This window comes from Hyla sarda, chromosome 6 (genome assembly GCF_029499605.1).
Source record: "Hyla sarda isolate aHylSar1 chromosome 6, aHylSar1.hap1, whole genome shotgun sequence".
NCBI classification, from domain to species: Eukaryota; Metazoa; Chordata; class Amphibia; order Anura; family Hylidae; genus Hyla; species Hyla sarda.
The window spans coordinates 71,999,839-72,015,236 of record NC_079194.1 but is presented as its reverse complement, the minus strand read 5'-3'; the positions used below and the strand labels follow the sequence as shown (position 1 = coordinate 72,015,236).

General features: G+C 44.7%; 1 protein-coding gene across 5 annotated transcripts in view; it reads left to right on the top strand.

Annotated features, from left to right (window-relative positions):
- The window catches only part of TMPRSS6 (transmembrane serine protease 6), a 133,913-nt gene that overhangs the window by 42,270 nt on the left and 76,245 nt on the right, over positions 1-15,398 (top strand). For 4 of the 5 annotated variants that reach the window (XM_056524117.1, XM_056524121.1, XM_056524119.1 and 1 more), the window contains 5 exons: positions 112-235; positions 7,104-7,243; positions 11,539-11,606; positions 11,727-11,908; positions 12,873-12,914. In XM_056524117.1, coding sequence (XP_056380092.1) covers positions 112-235; positions 7,104-7,243; positions 11,539-11,606; positions 11,727-11,908; positions 12,873-12,914 — 556 coding nt within the window. The remainder of the gene's footprint in view (positions 1-111; positions 236-7,103; positions 7,244-11,538; positions 11,607-11,726; positions 11,909-12,872; positions 12,915-15,398) is intronic. The other variant, XM_056524118.1, reaches the window with a different exon arrangement.

Below are 15,398 nucleotides of genomic sequence, written 5' to 3'. Positions count from 1 at the left end.
TTCCATCATGTAGAAACTTTTCGATGACTAATTCATGTCCCTTACAATTTTCGTGTTTTAGGTTAAACGCTTCTTTTCTGTGTCATATTCAGTGTTGTTTCTTTCTGGCAGGATTCAGAGTCTTTGGTGGATTCTCAAAGGAGTCTATGGAGATCCCGGGACTGGCTGAGATTCGCTCCGCTCTGGATGATTGTGATTGTAATTGCTGCAGCTGGAATGACATGGTTCCTTTTAGGTAGTTATATCTGTCATCTAAATTACGATCTACAGAGAAATGCACTCATTTGTGATATTACTGTTCCATTATTGTGTGTCCAGATATTTTATCTCATTCTTCTGTATCTCCATCTGTCAGAACCGACTTGACAACTTAAGGAGAAGCGTTGGCAATTTTTTCTCCATATTGTAATCGACCCTTTATACTTTGCATTTTGTATTTTTTTTAATTAAGCATATTAAACTACACAAATACACTGCTCAAAAAAAATAAAGGGAACACTTAAACAACCCAATGTAACTCCAAGTCAATCACACTGTCCACTCAGGAAGCAACACTGACTGACAATCAATTTCACATGCTGTTGTGCAAATGGAACAGACAACAGGTGGAAATTATAGGCAATAAGCAAGACACCCCAAATAAAGGAGTGGTTCTGCAGGTGGTGACCACAGACCACTTCTCAGTTCCTATGCTTTCTGGCCGATGTTTTGGTCACTTTTGAATGCTGGTGGTGCTTTCACTCTAGTGGTAGCATGAGACGGAGTCTACAACCCACACAAGTGGCTCAGGTAGTGTAGCTCATCCAGGATGGCACATCAATGCGAGCTGTGGTAAGAAGGTTTGCTGTGTCGGTCAGCGTAGAGTCCAGAGCATGGAGGCGCTACCAGGAGACAGGCCAGTACCTCCGGAGATGTGGAGGAGGCCGTAGGAGGGCCGCCTTTGTGCAAGGAGGAGCAGGAGGAGCACTGCCAGAGCCCTGCAAAATGACTTCCAGAATGCCACAAATGTGCATGTGTCAACTCAAACGGTCCGAAACAGATTTCATTAGGGTGGTATGAGGGCCTGACATCCACAGATGGGGGTTGTGCTTACAGCCCAACACAGCGCTCGACGTTTGGCATTTGCCAGAGAACACCAAGATTGGGAAATTTGCCAATGACACCCTGTGCTCTTCACAGATGAAAGCAGGTTCACACTGAGCACATGTGACAGATGTGACAAAGTCTGGAGACGCCATTGAGAACGTTCTGCTGCCCGAAACATTCTCCAGCATGACCGGTTTGGCGCTGGGTCAGTAATGGTGTTGAAGGGGCCAGTACACACTTGTCCATGCCCCAAAACGTGTTTGGCCTACCTACCCTGTCTGAACAAGGTGCTAAGGAAGGACTTTTTTTATTTTGGAACTTTACCTGGATTACTATCTGACCGCTATTAGATTGAAAATTCTGCCGCTGCTGCCCCCACACTGTTCCAACTACCTCCATCTGTGTACCCTGCCAGGTACTATTTCATATACCACCACATACCACTGTGTGTGCTGCCTGAGTGACTTCAGACTGAGTGACGTCAGACACCGCTTTCACTTACCATCTACAGGCGCCATCTACAGGCACCCGGTCTGGAGCACCTTGGCTGTATACTGTTCCGGCAGAGTCACAATATTATTTACTGTATACCGGCAATTTTTACATACATCAGTGGAACCTTTACAGAGTGGTGGATGGCGATTATTCAAGGAGCGGTGAGCGGTACATAGTACCATCAGTTATTCAGATACTGCATTATGGAATATGAACTGCTATTGAATGTGAATTGCAGTCAATCACTATTGCAGTTATATATATATTCAGAAGTGTCCTTCCATACACACTGGACATTTTTCTTATATCTTACAGGTTTCCCTTTTTATAGATTATTATCAAGTATATTTTTTATGTTATTTTATGTTATATCACACGGGCCCTGTGAGAAATGTTATGTGTAAAAGTTATTTATAATAAAATGTATGCATCTTTCCAAACATCCATTGTACAACCTTTTAGGCTGAGGTATTTGAGGACTGGGAACTCTATTATTTTACAGGTTTGTAAATTACTTCTATTTAAAAATCTTAATCCTTCCAGTAGTTATCAGCTGCTATGTGCTCCACAGGGATTTATTTTCTTTTTGAATTTCCTTTCTGTCTTACCACAGTGCTCTCTGCTAATACCTCTGTCCATTTTAGGAACTGTTGAGCACAGGAGAGGTTTACTATGGGGATTTGCTCCTACTCTGGACAGTTCCTAAAATGGACAGAGGTGTCAGACAGAAAGGAAATTCAAAAAGAAAAGAAATTCCTCTGGAACATACAGCAGCTGATAAGTAGTGGAAAGATTAAGATTTTTAAATAGAAGTAATTTACAAATCTGTTTAATTTTCTGGCACCAGTTGATTTAAAAAAAAAAATTATGTTTTCCAGTGGTGTACCCCTTTAAGCAGATCTTTACAAAATTTCTCTGGAAACCCAGGCTGGCACATACTTATGTTATTCAAAATAAATGGAATTCCAGATGAACATAGTTAATACAAGGCTATACACCTTGCCAGGAGGCTTTCCTCCAACTTTAACATGAACTTAAAGGGTTACTCTGCCCCTAGACATCTTATCCCCTATCCAAAAGATAGGGCATAAGATGTATGATTGTGGGGGTCCCGCCGCTGGGGACCCCTGCAATTTCCCTTCTGCATCCGGCGTTCATTTAGAGCGTCGGGTGCAGCGCTTGAGGCTTGTGACATCACTGCCGAGCCCCGCTCGCAATGGCCACGCCCCCTTAATGCAAGTCTATGGGAGGGGGCGTGACGGCTGTCACGCCCCCTCCCATAGACTTGCATTGAGGGGACATGGCCGTGACATCACGAGGGGGGGGGACCGCGAAGTAGCGAGCCTCCGCCCCGTATCGTCAGTCATCTGGTAAGGAGCGAAATTCGCTCCATGCATCGGATGTCTGGGGTGCCGCAGCCAAGGGACCCCTGCGATCAGACATCTTATCCCCAACCCACTGGATAGGGAATATGATGTCTAGGGGCAGAGTACCCCTTTAAATAGAACTAAAGAGCTATCCCAACTTATATTGATTATGGGTGAAACTCCCTGTAAAAAATACACCAAATTTTAATATATTTATAACCAGAGGCACTAAACAAGTTGTACACGAGCTGTGACTTAAAGGAGATCTCTGTCGAAAAATGAGTTATCCCCTATCCTGCCCGTTTTTTTTGTTTGTTTGTTTCCTCCTAATTTTTAGTGGGTTCTTGTGCAGTTAAATACTGTGTGATCTTTATGTGCTCAGATTTTTTTTTTTGCTTTATGTAACCTGCAATTTATTGTTTTATGCACGTCTGAACAGCACTCTAACTACTCTTGAGACCTGTGAGGCTCTCGCTTTTGAACTTTGTTTCCCTGACAATGTTTTCTGTGAGTTTTTAATAAAAAGAGACTGAATTAACAACATACCTGAGGGCTATAATAGTTCAGTTGGCAGCAATATAATTCCCCTTTCTGTACTTTGGTTTTACTCTGTTTTACTGATGGGAGGGAGCAGTTCATATGTTTGTAAATGCAGAACAGTATTGCTCTCTAAAAGTGAATATTTGTTGCGTAGTTGCATTGTTAGAAATGCACGAGCCCCATTAAGCCCACCCTATAACCCTACAGAAGAAGTCCTATGGCCTTCTTAGGCTGCTTTCACACTATGAAGTTCACCCGTTAATAAACGTATGTTATTATGTATTATTAACGGACGTTTAATAACGGGTGAATTAAGGGATGCTAACAAAACATCCGTCATGTATGGACGTTTTTACACCTCTGCCTACAGACTCTCAAAGCCAGGACTACTACTACTCCCATCATGGAACAGACTTGTTTCCATGATGGGAGTAGTAATTCCCTGGCTGCGGGAGTCTGCAGAAAGCTGGGGAGGCTACATTAGTGTTTGAACAGACTCTGTTCCATGATGGGGGTTGTAGTACAGGGGGTGAGGGATTGATCGCACCCGGTCTCACTTCTGACACCCGATGCGATTAGAAGTTATTAAGCATGGTCCACAACCCTGCGATCACAATGTATTTTTGCCTTTTATTTTTAAATTCCCTGCGGGGATCGCTGAATGGCCGGTACTGAGGAGCCATTCAGGGATCCCCAAAGGGTTTTTAAAGTGGACAATGTGAGGGGACATATGTATATTAAAAGTGTTGTGTGTGTGTGGGGGGGGGGGGGCATAGAGCGCTATATATCTAGCCCCTGCAAGCGCATTAATAAAAATATGACTCCCGCCAGCACATTTATAAGTATATATCTATACCCCCCGCCAGAGCATTTGTCCTAATTTTCTATTGCAGCGCTATATGTGACAACCATACCTATCAGAACGTATTCAGCAGACGCTGGACAGATGATCCTGATAGATATACTATTCATTCATAGCGCCGGCAGCTGTATATGTATATAGATGTGCTGGGGGGCAGACGTATAGCGTTATCTGCCCCCCAAAGCGCTTCTATATACATATGCAGCTGCCGCGATATGAATAAATAGTATATCTGTCAGGATCATCGGCCGAGCGGCTGCTGGATGCGATCTGATAGATATACTTGTCACATATAGCGCATTTGTGCAGCGCTATATGTGACAAGTATATATGTCAGGAGCGCATCCAGCAGCCGCTCGGCCGATGCTGCTGACAGATATACTATTCATTCATATCGTGGTAGCTGCACATGTATATAGATGTGCTGTGGGGGGAAGATAACGCTATATGTCTGCCCCCCCCAGCACATCTATATACATATACAGCTGCCGACGCTATGAATGAATAGTATATCTATCAGGATCATCTGGTCGGGCAGCTGCTGAATACGTTCTGATAGATATGGTTGTCACATATAGCTCTGCAATAGAAAATTAGGACAAATGCGCTGGCGGGGTCACAGTATGCGCTGGCGGGGGGTATAGATATATCTTTCTAAATGCGCTGGTGGGGGTCATATTTTTATTAATGCGCTGGCGGGAGCTAGATATATAGCGCTCTATGCCCCCCTCCCCCCCCCCACACACACACACAACACTTTTAATATACATATGTCCCCTCACATTGTCCATTTTAAAAACCCCGTGGGGATCCCTGAATGGCTCCTCAGTACCGACCATTCAGGGATCCCCGCGGGGAATTTAAAAATGAAAGGAAAAAATACATTGTGATCGCAGGGTTGCGGAGCATGGCGCCCGCTCCCCTGCTTAATAACTTCTGATCGCATCGGGTGTCAGAAGTGAGACCTGGTGCTTTCAATCCCTCAGCCCCTGTACTACAACCTCCATCATGGAACAGAGTATTTTCCATGATGGGGGTAGTAGTACAAACACTAATGTAACCTCCCCAGCCACAGGCAGACTCCCGCAGTGGGGAATTCCTACTCCCAGCATGGAAACAAGTCTGTTCCATGATGGGAGTAGTAGTAGTCTCTCAGCACTGCAGAAGTCTACTGATGTCACCTCTTCTGAGCATGCTCAGTAAAAATAATGCCCGTTATAATAACGGGCATTAACGGGTGAATTTACTAACGTATGTCGGCCATAGACTTCAATGTTAAGAATAACGTACGTTAATTTACCCATTTCTTGTGAAGTGCGAAAAATTTGTGCATGTCACGTTATTTCTCCCGTCACAACTAACGTACGTTAGTCATGACGGGCTATAAAGTGTGACAAAGGGTAAACGAAAAAATCCATTGACTTGAATGAGGTTGTTTAACGTGTTAATAATTATATTTCAAACGTACGTGTATTAACGGGAGAACCTCATAGTGTGAAAGCAGCCTTAGAATTAATTATTTATTGTTGCTTTGCATTTCTACTTCTACTGGACATCTTTCTTGTTTTTACATATTAACCGTTAAATTGGTTCTCCAGGAACTGCAATAAATAATAAATACATTAGTATATGTAATAAATAAATACATTAGTATATGTTTTAAAACTTTAACGTAATTTTTTTAAAGGTTTTGCATACTTCAATAAAAATGGTGAATATCACCTTACCACAGATGCAACCCATCTAAGCACACTACAGAGCAATCTGTGTCATGACAGAGCAGGGGTCAAATGTCAGTCATCCTTCCTGCTCTGTCACAAAAAACGCGGAGGTGGCCACATTTCGGATGGGACCCTAACACTCAATTCACTCACCTCTGCTTGGCATATGGCCTCTGACTGGGTGACATGCTGTATCTAATATCAATTTAAAACACCTCCTGTGAAAAAGGGGAGGGGTGCACGGCTAGAGAGGGTGCCACTCCCCCTAAATTGCACAGCAAATACAAATAGAAAAATAACCAGCACAACTACCTAATACACGGTGCATGCTGCTGTGGCACATACAGAGTATACAAAAAAGAAGGTTGCAGCAGCACACTTGTTCAAAAAATGGAGGCTTTTAGCACAAGTTTTGTTCAAAACTTGCCCCCCATCCACCACGCGGAGGTGGCCTTTCTTTTTGTTTTTGCAGTGAACTATGCTATTTTATGCTTCTAATTTTGCTGTATACTATTCTCTACCAGCCAGATGAAGGTGAAATGTACACTTTGAACTCTTATGGACACACTTAGCATATACTGTACGTCTGGAGCTTTCCTGGTGTACACCTTCATCATATGGGCAAGATGTAATCTAAAAGGAGGCCTGGGGTTTTTCTTGTTTATTAAAGAGTACCTGTCATAATCTTGATACATTTTTTAATCCTTCCAGTTCACTGCCCCCTTCATGAGAAACAACCCCCTACCTTGATTTGTATTATTTTTTAGTTCTCTACCTTGACATTGTTCTGTATTCTCTGCTCAGTCTCAGTGAGCTCCACAGACTGGAAATAGGTGTTCCTGAGCAGGTGTGACATCATCTGAAGCCCTGCTGAGTAGAACCTGTTCCCTCACTCTGCTACAGCCAAGAGCAGTTCAGTATGAGATGGGCTGTGACTGGCTGAGAAATAGCCTAATCTATAGCATATTATTTTTATTACTAATGACAGGTACCATTTAAGTCCATATATTTCTCTTTTTTTCTCCATTACAGAGGTGGATTTCAAACCAGAATTGACAACCAATAAACTATTTGCCTGTCACCTGCAAATTGTGAGCCATGAACTTACCTGGGACCTCACCAACCCTGAAAGCAGCATATTTAAAAGGGAAGCTGGTCACCTGGATAAAATGGTATCAGAGCTGTCATTTTATTTCTTCCACAGGATATGCCATAAATACATCTCAAGATCGAGGGTGCCCCAGCCCTGTCGGCAAAGATTTTAAAAGCCAAGCTTGTGGTTTTACACATTTTGTGTAACTCCCAGTGACTGTAATGGGAGTTATGCAAACTGCATAAAACATCATATTTAAAAGGCAAAAAAGTCCGATATTTTCAGATTTTTCTGCCTATTGGTTATGATTTTATCCACCTTTTAAAAAGTTAACTTTTCTTAGTCGTTTTTTGCCCATTTTTTTCACACTCCTCAGGCTACAGTCATAGATATAGCCCCCCAAAAAACTGTTGTTTAATATCCTATAAAAGAATCAAATCTATGGGCCAAAATACAATCCAAAATACAGGTTATTTGTAGAGATGAGCGAATCGAAATATTAGATTTGCAACAAATGCGAATATCGCAGCGTTTAATCAAACTCCATTTACTGCGGTCCAGGCTCCAGAACATCTAAAATGGCGGATCCACATGTTAGTACATGGGGCAAGGAACGCTGGGAAGGCAAGGCGGGAAGGGAAGTAGGCGGGATGACCCTGAATCACATGCAGGATGCAGCATATCAGCAGCCAGTCGCCCCTGCGATGTGACAGCCCTATATATTCATCAGCCATTTTGCGGCTCGTCATTTCATTCATTACACTGCAGAGAGATAGGACGGACATCACTGTGTGTGTTACACAGAAAAACTTGTTGCAGCAGCGTTTCACCTCCTAGTCACATCAGAATTCTGGTGGACAGAGAGCAGTGCTTTTTTCACTGATAAGGATTTTTTACTGCATTAACCACCCAGTCACTTTCTTCAGCATTGTATTACAGAGAGGGGCAGATATCTGTGTGTTGCCTCATACATTTCAACTAGCTGCCTCAACTTAATAAACTTTAGCAGAGGAGGCAGGAATAATTTTTCAGCACAATTCTTTGTCTTTGTTCCACAACAAATCATCTGCTGGTTATACTAATCTGTAGACGCTATAATACCCAGCAGTCCATTCCTAATAGTCTTTGACAGAGTGAAATTTTGTGTTTAGTACACACCTTTTTCTGCCCTCTTAAGTGCATACCCCATATGTACATCTAAGTAGTGTACTATTTTGTACCTGTTAATCTGTCAAGGGCCTAGATACTGTGAAAGGACAGTCAAAAGTACACACCTGCTGCTGTTCTAGACAAATACTGTTTTAAGCGTAGTGAAGCGTATTGTACTCCCCTCATATATGCAATAAGTATTTCAGGCAGAGAACTGTCGGAATGTGCACAGAGGAGTGGCAGAGGCCTAAATTCATCAGGCAGATGCAGCAGAATAGGGGTGAGTGGCAGCAGGAGTCGCAGCAAGAGGCCTGAGCTCCCGGTATCAGCTAGCAATCATGTCTTGACCAGCAACCCATCTGCCATCATCGATTGGTTAACATGGTCATCCACTTCATCCCAAGTGACATCTGATACCCCCAGTCAACAGTCGGTGGGTTCCTCAGACACAACCCTCAGATGGCATGGCCCGGGAGCAGTCCCTGTCCTCCCATTGCCTCTGTCCTATGCTGTTCCCTCCCCTAAAGAAGTATCTTATGCTGTGGGTTCAGCTCCACTATTCAGGACAGTCAGCAGCCCAGCCAAGAAGTGGAGGAGACATCTGCCGTTTCCCCCGCTAGGCAGGCAAGTAGTGATGAAGAGAGTGACGTGGGAGGCAGTGTTGCCAGGGTTCAGGGTCTGGAAGCACACACTGTTGAGGAACCTGAGGAGGACATCAGTGACGTGCAGACACTTGTTGATGATGATGAAACCGATCGCAATTGGGAGCCGGATGCAGAATGGGCTTCATCATCATAAGGAGAAGAGAGTTGCAGGTTGCCCGTGAGGCAGAAGCTGAGCCAGCAAGGCTGTAGCATGGTTGGCAGTCAGCATGGTGGTAGAAGTGGAAATTCTGGAGCCAAACGTGCCCGATGGAGGCCTCCTGTTTCGCGGCAGCCTACATTCCCCGGAGGTAGTGGAACAGGGATTCCTGGAGATGGCAGCAGTAGCAGTCAATTAGTGCGGACTGTTGGTGGGAAAATCAGCTACTCGGCAGTGTGGCAGTTTTTCATCAAGCATCCGGAGGAGGTTCACATAGCCACATGCAAGATATGTCGGCAGAAGTTGAAGCATGGCCAAGGTCCCAATGTTGGCACCACGGCCCTGCGTCAACATGTGCTTCGCCATCATAAAGCAGCCTAGGAGAACCATAGCTCCGATGTAGTGGCATGCCGCTCCCTCTTTGAGCCAGCCAAGGCTCCACCACCTCAGCCGAACGGAGCTGTGTGTCATATCCTCCTTCTGTCGCTCCAGATGCTCCTCCCACTTTTAGTCAGCCATTCCGCCAACAATCCATCGGTGAAGCCATGTCCAAGAGACAACAGTATATGCCCACTCATCCAATGGCCAGAAGTTAATGTGCTCTTGTCCAAGTTGCAGGTGCTGCAGTTTTCATGTGGTGGACTCTGCAACTTTAAGAGAACTGATGGCTTGTGCCAAGCAGAGGAGGAGAGTGCCAAGCTGTCATTTCTTTGCGAAGAAGGCACAATTTTGTGGAAGAGAAGGTGGGCCAGTCCTTGAGCCTGTCGGTGTGTACCAAAGTGCATGGCAGTGCCGATGTCTGGAGCTGTAACTATGGTCAGGGACAATACATGTCCTTTACGGCTCACTGGATGAATGTGGTTCCTGCACAGCCACAACACCAACTTGGACAGGTCACACCACTTCCTCCTCAACGCCCTCAGGCCGTTGGTCTTGTGACAGTGTGCGACTCCACCTCCTCATCGGTGTCATGCTGTTCTTCACATGGTTTGCCTTGGCAAAAAGAGTCACACGGGAAGGAACTGCTAAAAGTTATTCATAAAGAAATCGGAGCATGGCTTACTCCACAAAAACCGGAAATGGGAACCATGGTGACTGACAACGGGAAGAACATCTTGCATGCGCTGTGACTGGGAAGGCTGAGCCATGCGCCCTGCATGGCACACGTGTCCAATCTCATTGTGAAGCAGTTCCTAAAGTGTTTCCCCCATTTGCAAGACATCCTAACAATGGGAAGGAAACTTTGCATGCACTTCACCCACTTGTACACTGCAAAGCACACCCTCCTTGAGCTGCAGCGTCAGAACGGTATCCCCCAACATAGTCTGATTTGTGACTTTGCCACACATTGGAATTCCACCCTCCATATGTTGGACTGACAGAGAAAAGCCATCACCAATTTCTTGATGATCCAAGCGTACTCACCTGTGTAACTTCAATGTGAACCAGTGGCAGCTCATACGTGACACCTGCCGTTTGCTCAGGCCCTTTGAGGAAGCCACATTATTAGTAAGTCGTCAGGATTACGGGATGAATGATGTCATTCCACTACTTCATTTCTTACAACACGTGTTGGAAACGATTGCTGGTCAGGGCGCTGGAGACGTGGCGCCTACATCAGCCTGTGGGGGCTGAACTGGAGGAGGAGGGGGGGTTGGGGCACAGTGGAGAACAGTTTAGGTTTCACCAAATGGGTGGTTTTTCTAGTAATCTGACAGGAGAGGAGGAACAGGATCAGCTAGAGGAGCTAGAGGGTTATGAGGAAGGGGAAACAGAGGACCCAGACACACCATGGCAGTATGCAGTGGAGATGAAGTCAGGGAGTCTCTCCAAGTCACTTGCACAAATGGCACGATGCATGCTCACTTGCAACATTTATGGTGCTACGATGGTCTGTACTTGTTTTTCTTATTCCGATAGCCTTCTTATGATCCGTAGACCACTATGATCAACATACTTACCGTTGTACTTGACTTGCACTGCTCAACTTATTTTATATAACCATGTCTATTATTTACAATGTTAAAAACATAATAAAATTAAATTTGGGTTCATAAAATCTTCAGCTGATAAAGAATTCAATGTGGGAGGGGGAATGGACATTTTTAAGATGTGTTTTTGGAATTAAAAGAGTAATTTTTGGGCCAATTCACATCCCAAAAAGAGCCCAAACACTGTTTTAACATAGCCAAACTACTCTCAGAAGTAGAAGGCGGAAGAAAACTTAAAGGTCTTAAATAGTCACATCCTTTATGTCCCAGTCACCTAGGCAGTCACAGGTACATTTCACTGTTAACATGGCTATTGTAGTGTCCTTATATTGTCATATTTTGTATGGGTTAACAAGTATTTGAGGTGTTTATGTTCACATATTCTCTTGTGTTTTTGATGGCTTTTTCATAACTCTGTATTGTATGTCTTTAGATCACTGCTCTTGTCTTGGCTTCAGAACTGACTGCATATCACAACTCCAGCAAAGTCTATGCTTTTGGGTAAGGAAATAGAAGAAAAGCTGAAATTGGTACTCTGTAGATTCCAGCTTGTTGTTTTTATTGTTTATGTTGAGTTTGTGTTGGTCAATGTCTCCGGTTTTCCTTCCATGTTTTCTATAGAGATGGCAGCTTGAAAGTTTTTTTTTGGGTCATTCTGGATGTGCCCAATTCTAATAGCAAATACGTTACCGGGAGCTCAGTGAAGGCAGCGCTTACTCAGGTTCTACAGTCCAGGTCAAACCGCACAGGGACTTACATATATGATCAGTACCACGTGGATCCAAACTCACTGGATATATTAGGTAAGTGCATTATGTAAACATTATATGGTGACCATTGGTCACAAAGATGGTATCTCAAGTAGAAGTAACATGTCAGTGTCTCATATGATTGAGTCAGTTATCAGCAATTCCCATAAATCATTATGGAAATAAACTGTAAATAAAGGAAACATATAGGGGAAGATTTATCTAAACCTGTCTAGAGGAAAAGTTGCTGAGTTGCCCACAGCAACCAATCAGATCTTATTTTTCAGAGGCCTCTTTAAAAATAAAAGTGATCTGATTGGTTGCTATGGGCAACTGCACCACTCTTCCTTTACACAGGTTTTGATACATCTCCCCCATTGTGATGCAGTGCAGACACTCAAAGCCAATTTATGTCATGGATACATTGCAAATTTGTTGCACATTTTCCCCATTAACTTCATGGGGGAAGTCAAAATCTGGAATAAATCTGCAATAAAATGTCATTTGCAAATTTTGCAGCAGATTGGGTTCGCAGCAGCTTCCACAACTTCAAATTTCAGACCTACTGACTTTTTTTTTCTATGCAAAATCCAGTGTAAAATTTGCAGTAGCAAATCTGCATCAAAACACCCTTGTGACTTTCTGTGGATTTTCTGTGAAAAATTTCCACAGCAAATGCATTACATGTGGATTCATCCTTATTTATCTTTAAGAGGTTCTGCGGCATCCGCAATGTATATTATAGGCGTTAGCTCTTATGTGGTGTCAAACATGTCCACTTAGCACCAAATATCATTCTGGGTGCATTATTTTTACCAATTCACTAAATCATGTATTGTATTTTATGCCAATAGTGTTACATTTTCCCCCATGTACGCCATTATGTTTCCCATGCTTGAAGATAACAGAGCTCTTACTTAGGAAGTCTCGCTGTGTTTTATTCTTTACTTTGTATGTTCCTTTTGGTTGATTTAAGATGTTTGTCCCTTTTTTAATTTCTTTTAAATTATGTTTCCAGAGGGCACCATACAGAGCATGCAGCTGTTCTCCTCCAGCACTGGTAGGGCGCTCGTCCTCATCTGCTGCTTACATTAGGGTTTCATTAATCAAAATAAAATGATAAATTGCAAAAAAAAAATACTTTTCTCTAACACTTTTTGCTGGGGAACTACTTTTTTCTTCAGGACTGTTCTATCTTCATAACTTGAAGCTGTGAGAATAACATTTGTAATGACTTAAAGGGGTACTCCCCTGCTCAGTGTTTGAAAAAAACTGTTCCAAACACTGGAGTCGGCACCGGGAGCTCGTGACATCATAGCCCCATCATGATGTCATGCCCCGCCCCCTCAATGCAAGTCTATGAGAGGGGGTGTGACATCCATCACGCCCCCTCCCATAGACTTGCATTGAGGGGGTGGGGCCTGATGTTGTGAGGGGACAAAGCTAATATGTAACAATTCAAATGTAGAGAGAAAAGAAAACCAGGGCGACTCACCATGTACGTATACTTCGAACTTCTTTATTAGTCCATGAAGGGTATAAACAGTGCAAGACACGGGTGGACAAAACACAGGGGGACGTTCGTTCGGGGCTACGGTGCCGTTTCGCAAGTTATGCTTCAACTGGCCCACCATGTTCGCGAATAAAATTTGCATTGCGAATATTCGCGAGCAACACTATTTAATAGAAAATTCTGTTAGATTCTGAAGAGTACCAGAGAATACTAGGAGGTTAACCATGTAATGCTGTCCTATCAGAGGTGTCAGCAGAGAGTGAAGTGAATGTAGTGCATGAAAATGCATGTAAGTGAATGGGTTTAACTCCATTTATCATCTGTCATTATCTGGAAACATATGAAAAGCGCAATTTAACAACAGCAATATGGACAGGTGATCCTTCACCAAAACACACAGAATACACAGAATACATGTACTGGGACGCTGCATATTTTCCACCCGAAACTACAATAACCACTTCCACTATGTTTGAAGAGGTTCCCACTGAGTGATTTTGGCAATGTAGCTGTGGAAACAACCAATTCACACCTGGCTTGGAAGTCTTTATCCAATCTCCCATCAATTCCATCAGTCAGAAATGGCAGACAGACAGATTTACATTTTTAAGTGTTAATTATTTAAAGCAACAGCGTACAGCATATTTACATTTTCATGAGTAGAATATATTCAACATAGCAGATAAAATGCCAAAAGCCAGTGTTACGCCGAGCGCTCCGGGTCCCCGCTCCTCCCCGGAGCGCTCGCTTCTCTCTCTCCGCTGCAGCGCTCCGGTCACGTCCTCTGACCCGGGGCGCTGCGATCCCGCTGCCAGCTGGGATGCGATTCGCGATGCGGGTAGCGCCCGCTCGCGATGCGCACCCCGGCTCTCCTACCTGACTCGCTCCCCGTCTGTTCTGTCCCGGCGCGCGCGGCCCCGCTCCCTAGGGCGCGCGCGCGCCGGGTCTCTGCGATTTAAAGGGCCACTGCGCCGCTGATTGGCGCAGTGGTTCCAATTAGGGTAATCACCTGTGCACTTCCCTATATTACCTCACTTCCCTTGCACTCCCTTGCCGGATCTTGTTGCCTTAGTGCCAGTGAAAGCGTTCCTTGTGTGTTCCTAGCCTGTGTTCCAGACCTTCTGCCGTTGCCCCTGACTACGATCCTTGCTGCCTGCCCCGACCTTCTGCTACGTCCGACCTTGCTCCTGCCTACTCCCTTGTACCGCGCCTATCTTCAGCAGCCAGAGAGGTGAGCCGTTGCTAGTGGATACGACCTGGTCACTACCGCCGCAGCAAGACCATCCCGCTTTGCGGCGGGCTCTGGTGAAAACCAGTAGTGGCTTAGAACCGGTCCACTAGCACGGTCCACGCCTATCCCTCTCTGGCACAGAGGATCCACTACCTGCCAGCCGGCATCGTGACAGTAGATCCGGCCATGGATCCCGCTGAAGTTCCTCTGCCAGTTGTCGCTGACCTCACCACGGTGGTCGCCCAGCAGTCACAACAGATAGCGCAACAAGGCCAACAGCTGTCTCAACTGACCGTTATGCTACAACAGTTACTACCACAGCTTCAGCAGTCATCTCCTCCGCCAGCTCCTGCACCTCCTCCGCAGCGAGTGGCCGCTCCTGGGATACGCTTATCCTTGCCGGATAAATTTGATGGGGACTCTAAGTTTTGCCGTGGCTTTCTTTCCCAATGTTCCCTGCATCTGGAGATGATGTCGGACCTGTTTCCCACTGAAAGGTCTAAGGTGGCTTTCGTAGTCAGTCTTCTGTCCGGAAAAGCCCTGTCATGGGCCACACCGCTCTGGGACCGCAATGACCCCGTCACTGCCTCTGTACACTCCTTCTTCTCGGAAATCCGAAGTGTCTTTGAGGAACCTGCCCGAGCCTCTTCTGCTGAGACTGCCCTGTTGAACCTGGTCCAGGGTAATTCTTCCGTTGGCGAGTATGCCGTACAATTCCGTACACTTGCTTCAGAATTGTCCTGGAATAATGAGGCCCTCTGCGCGACCTTCAAAAAAGGCCTATCCAGCAACATTAAAGA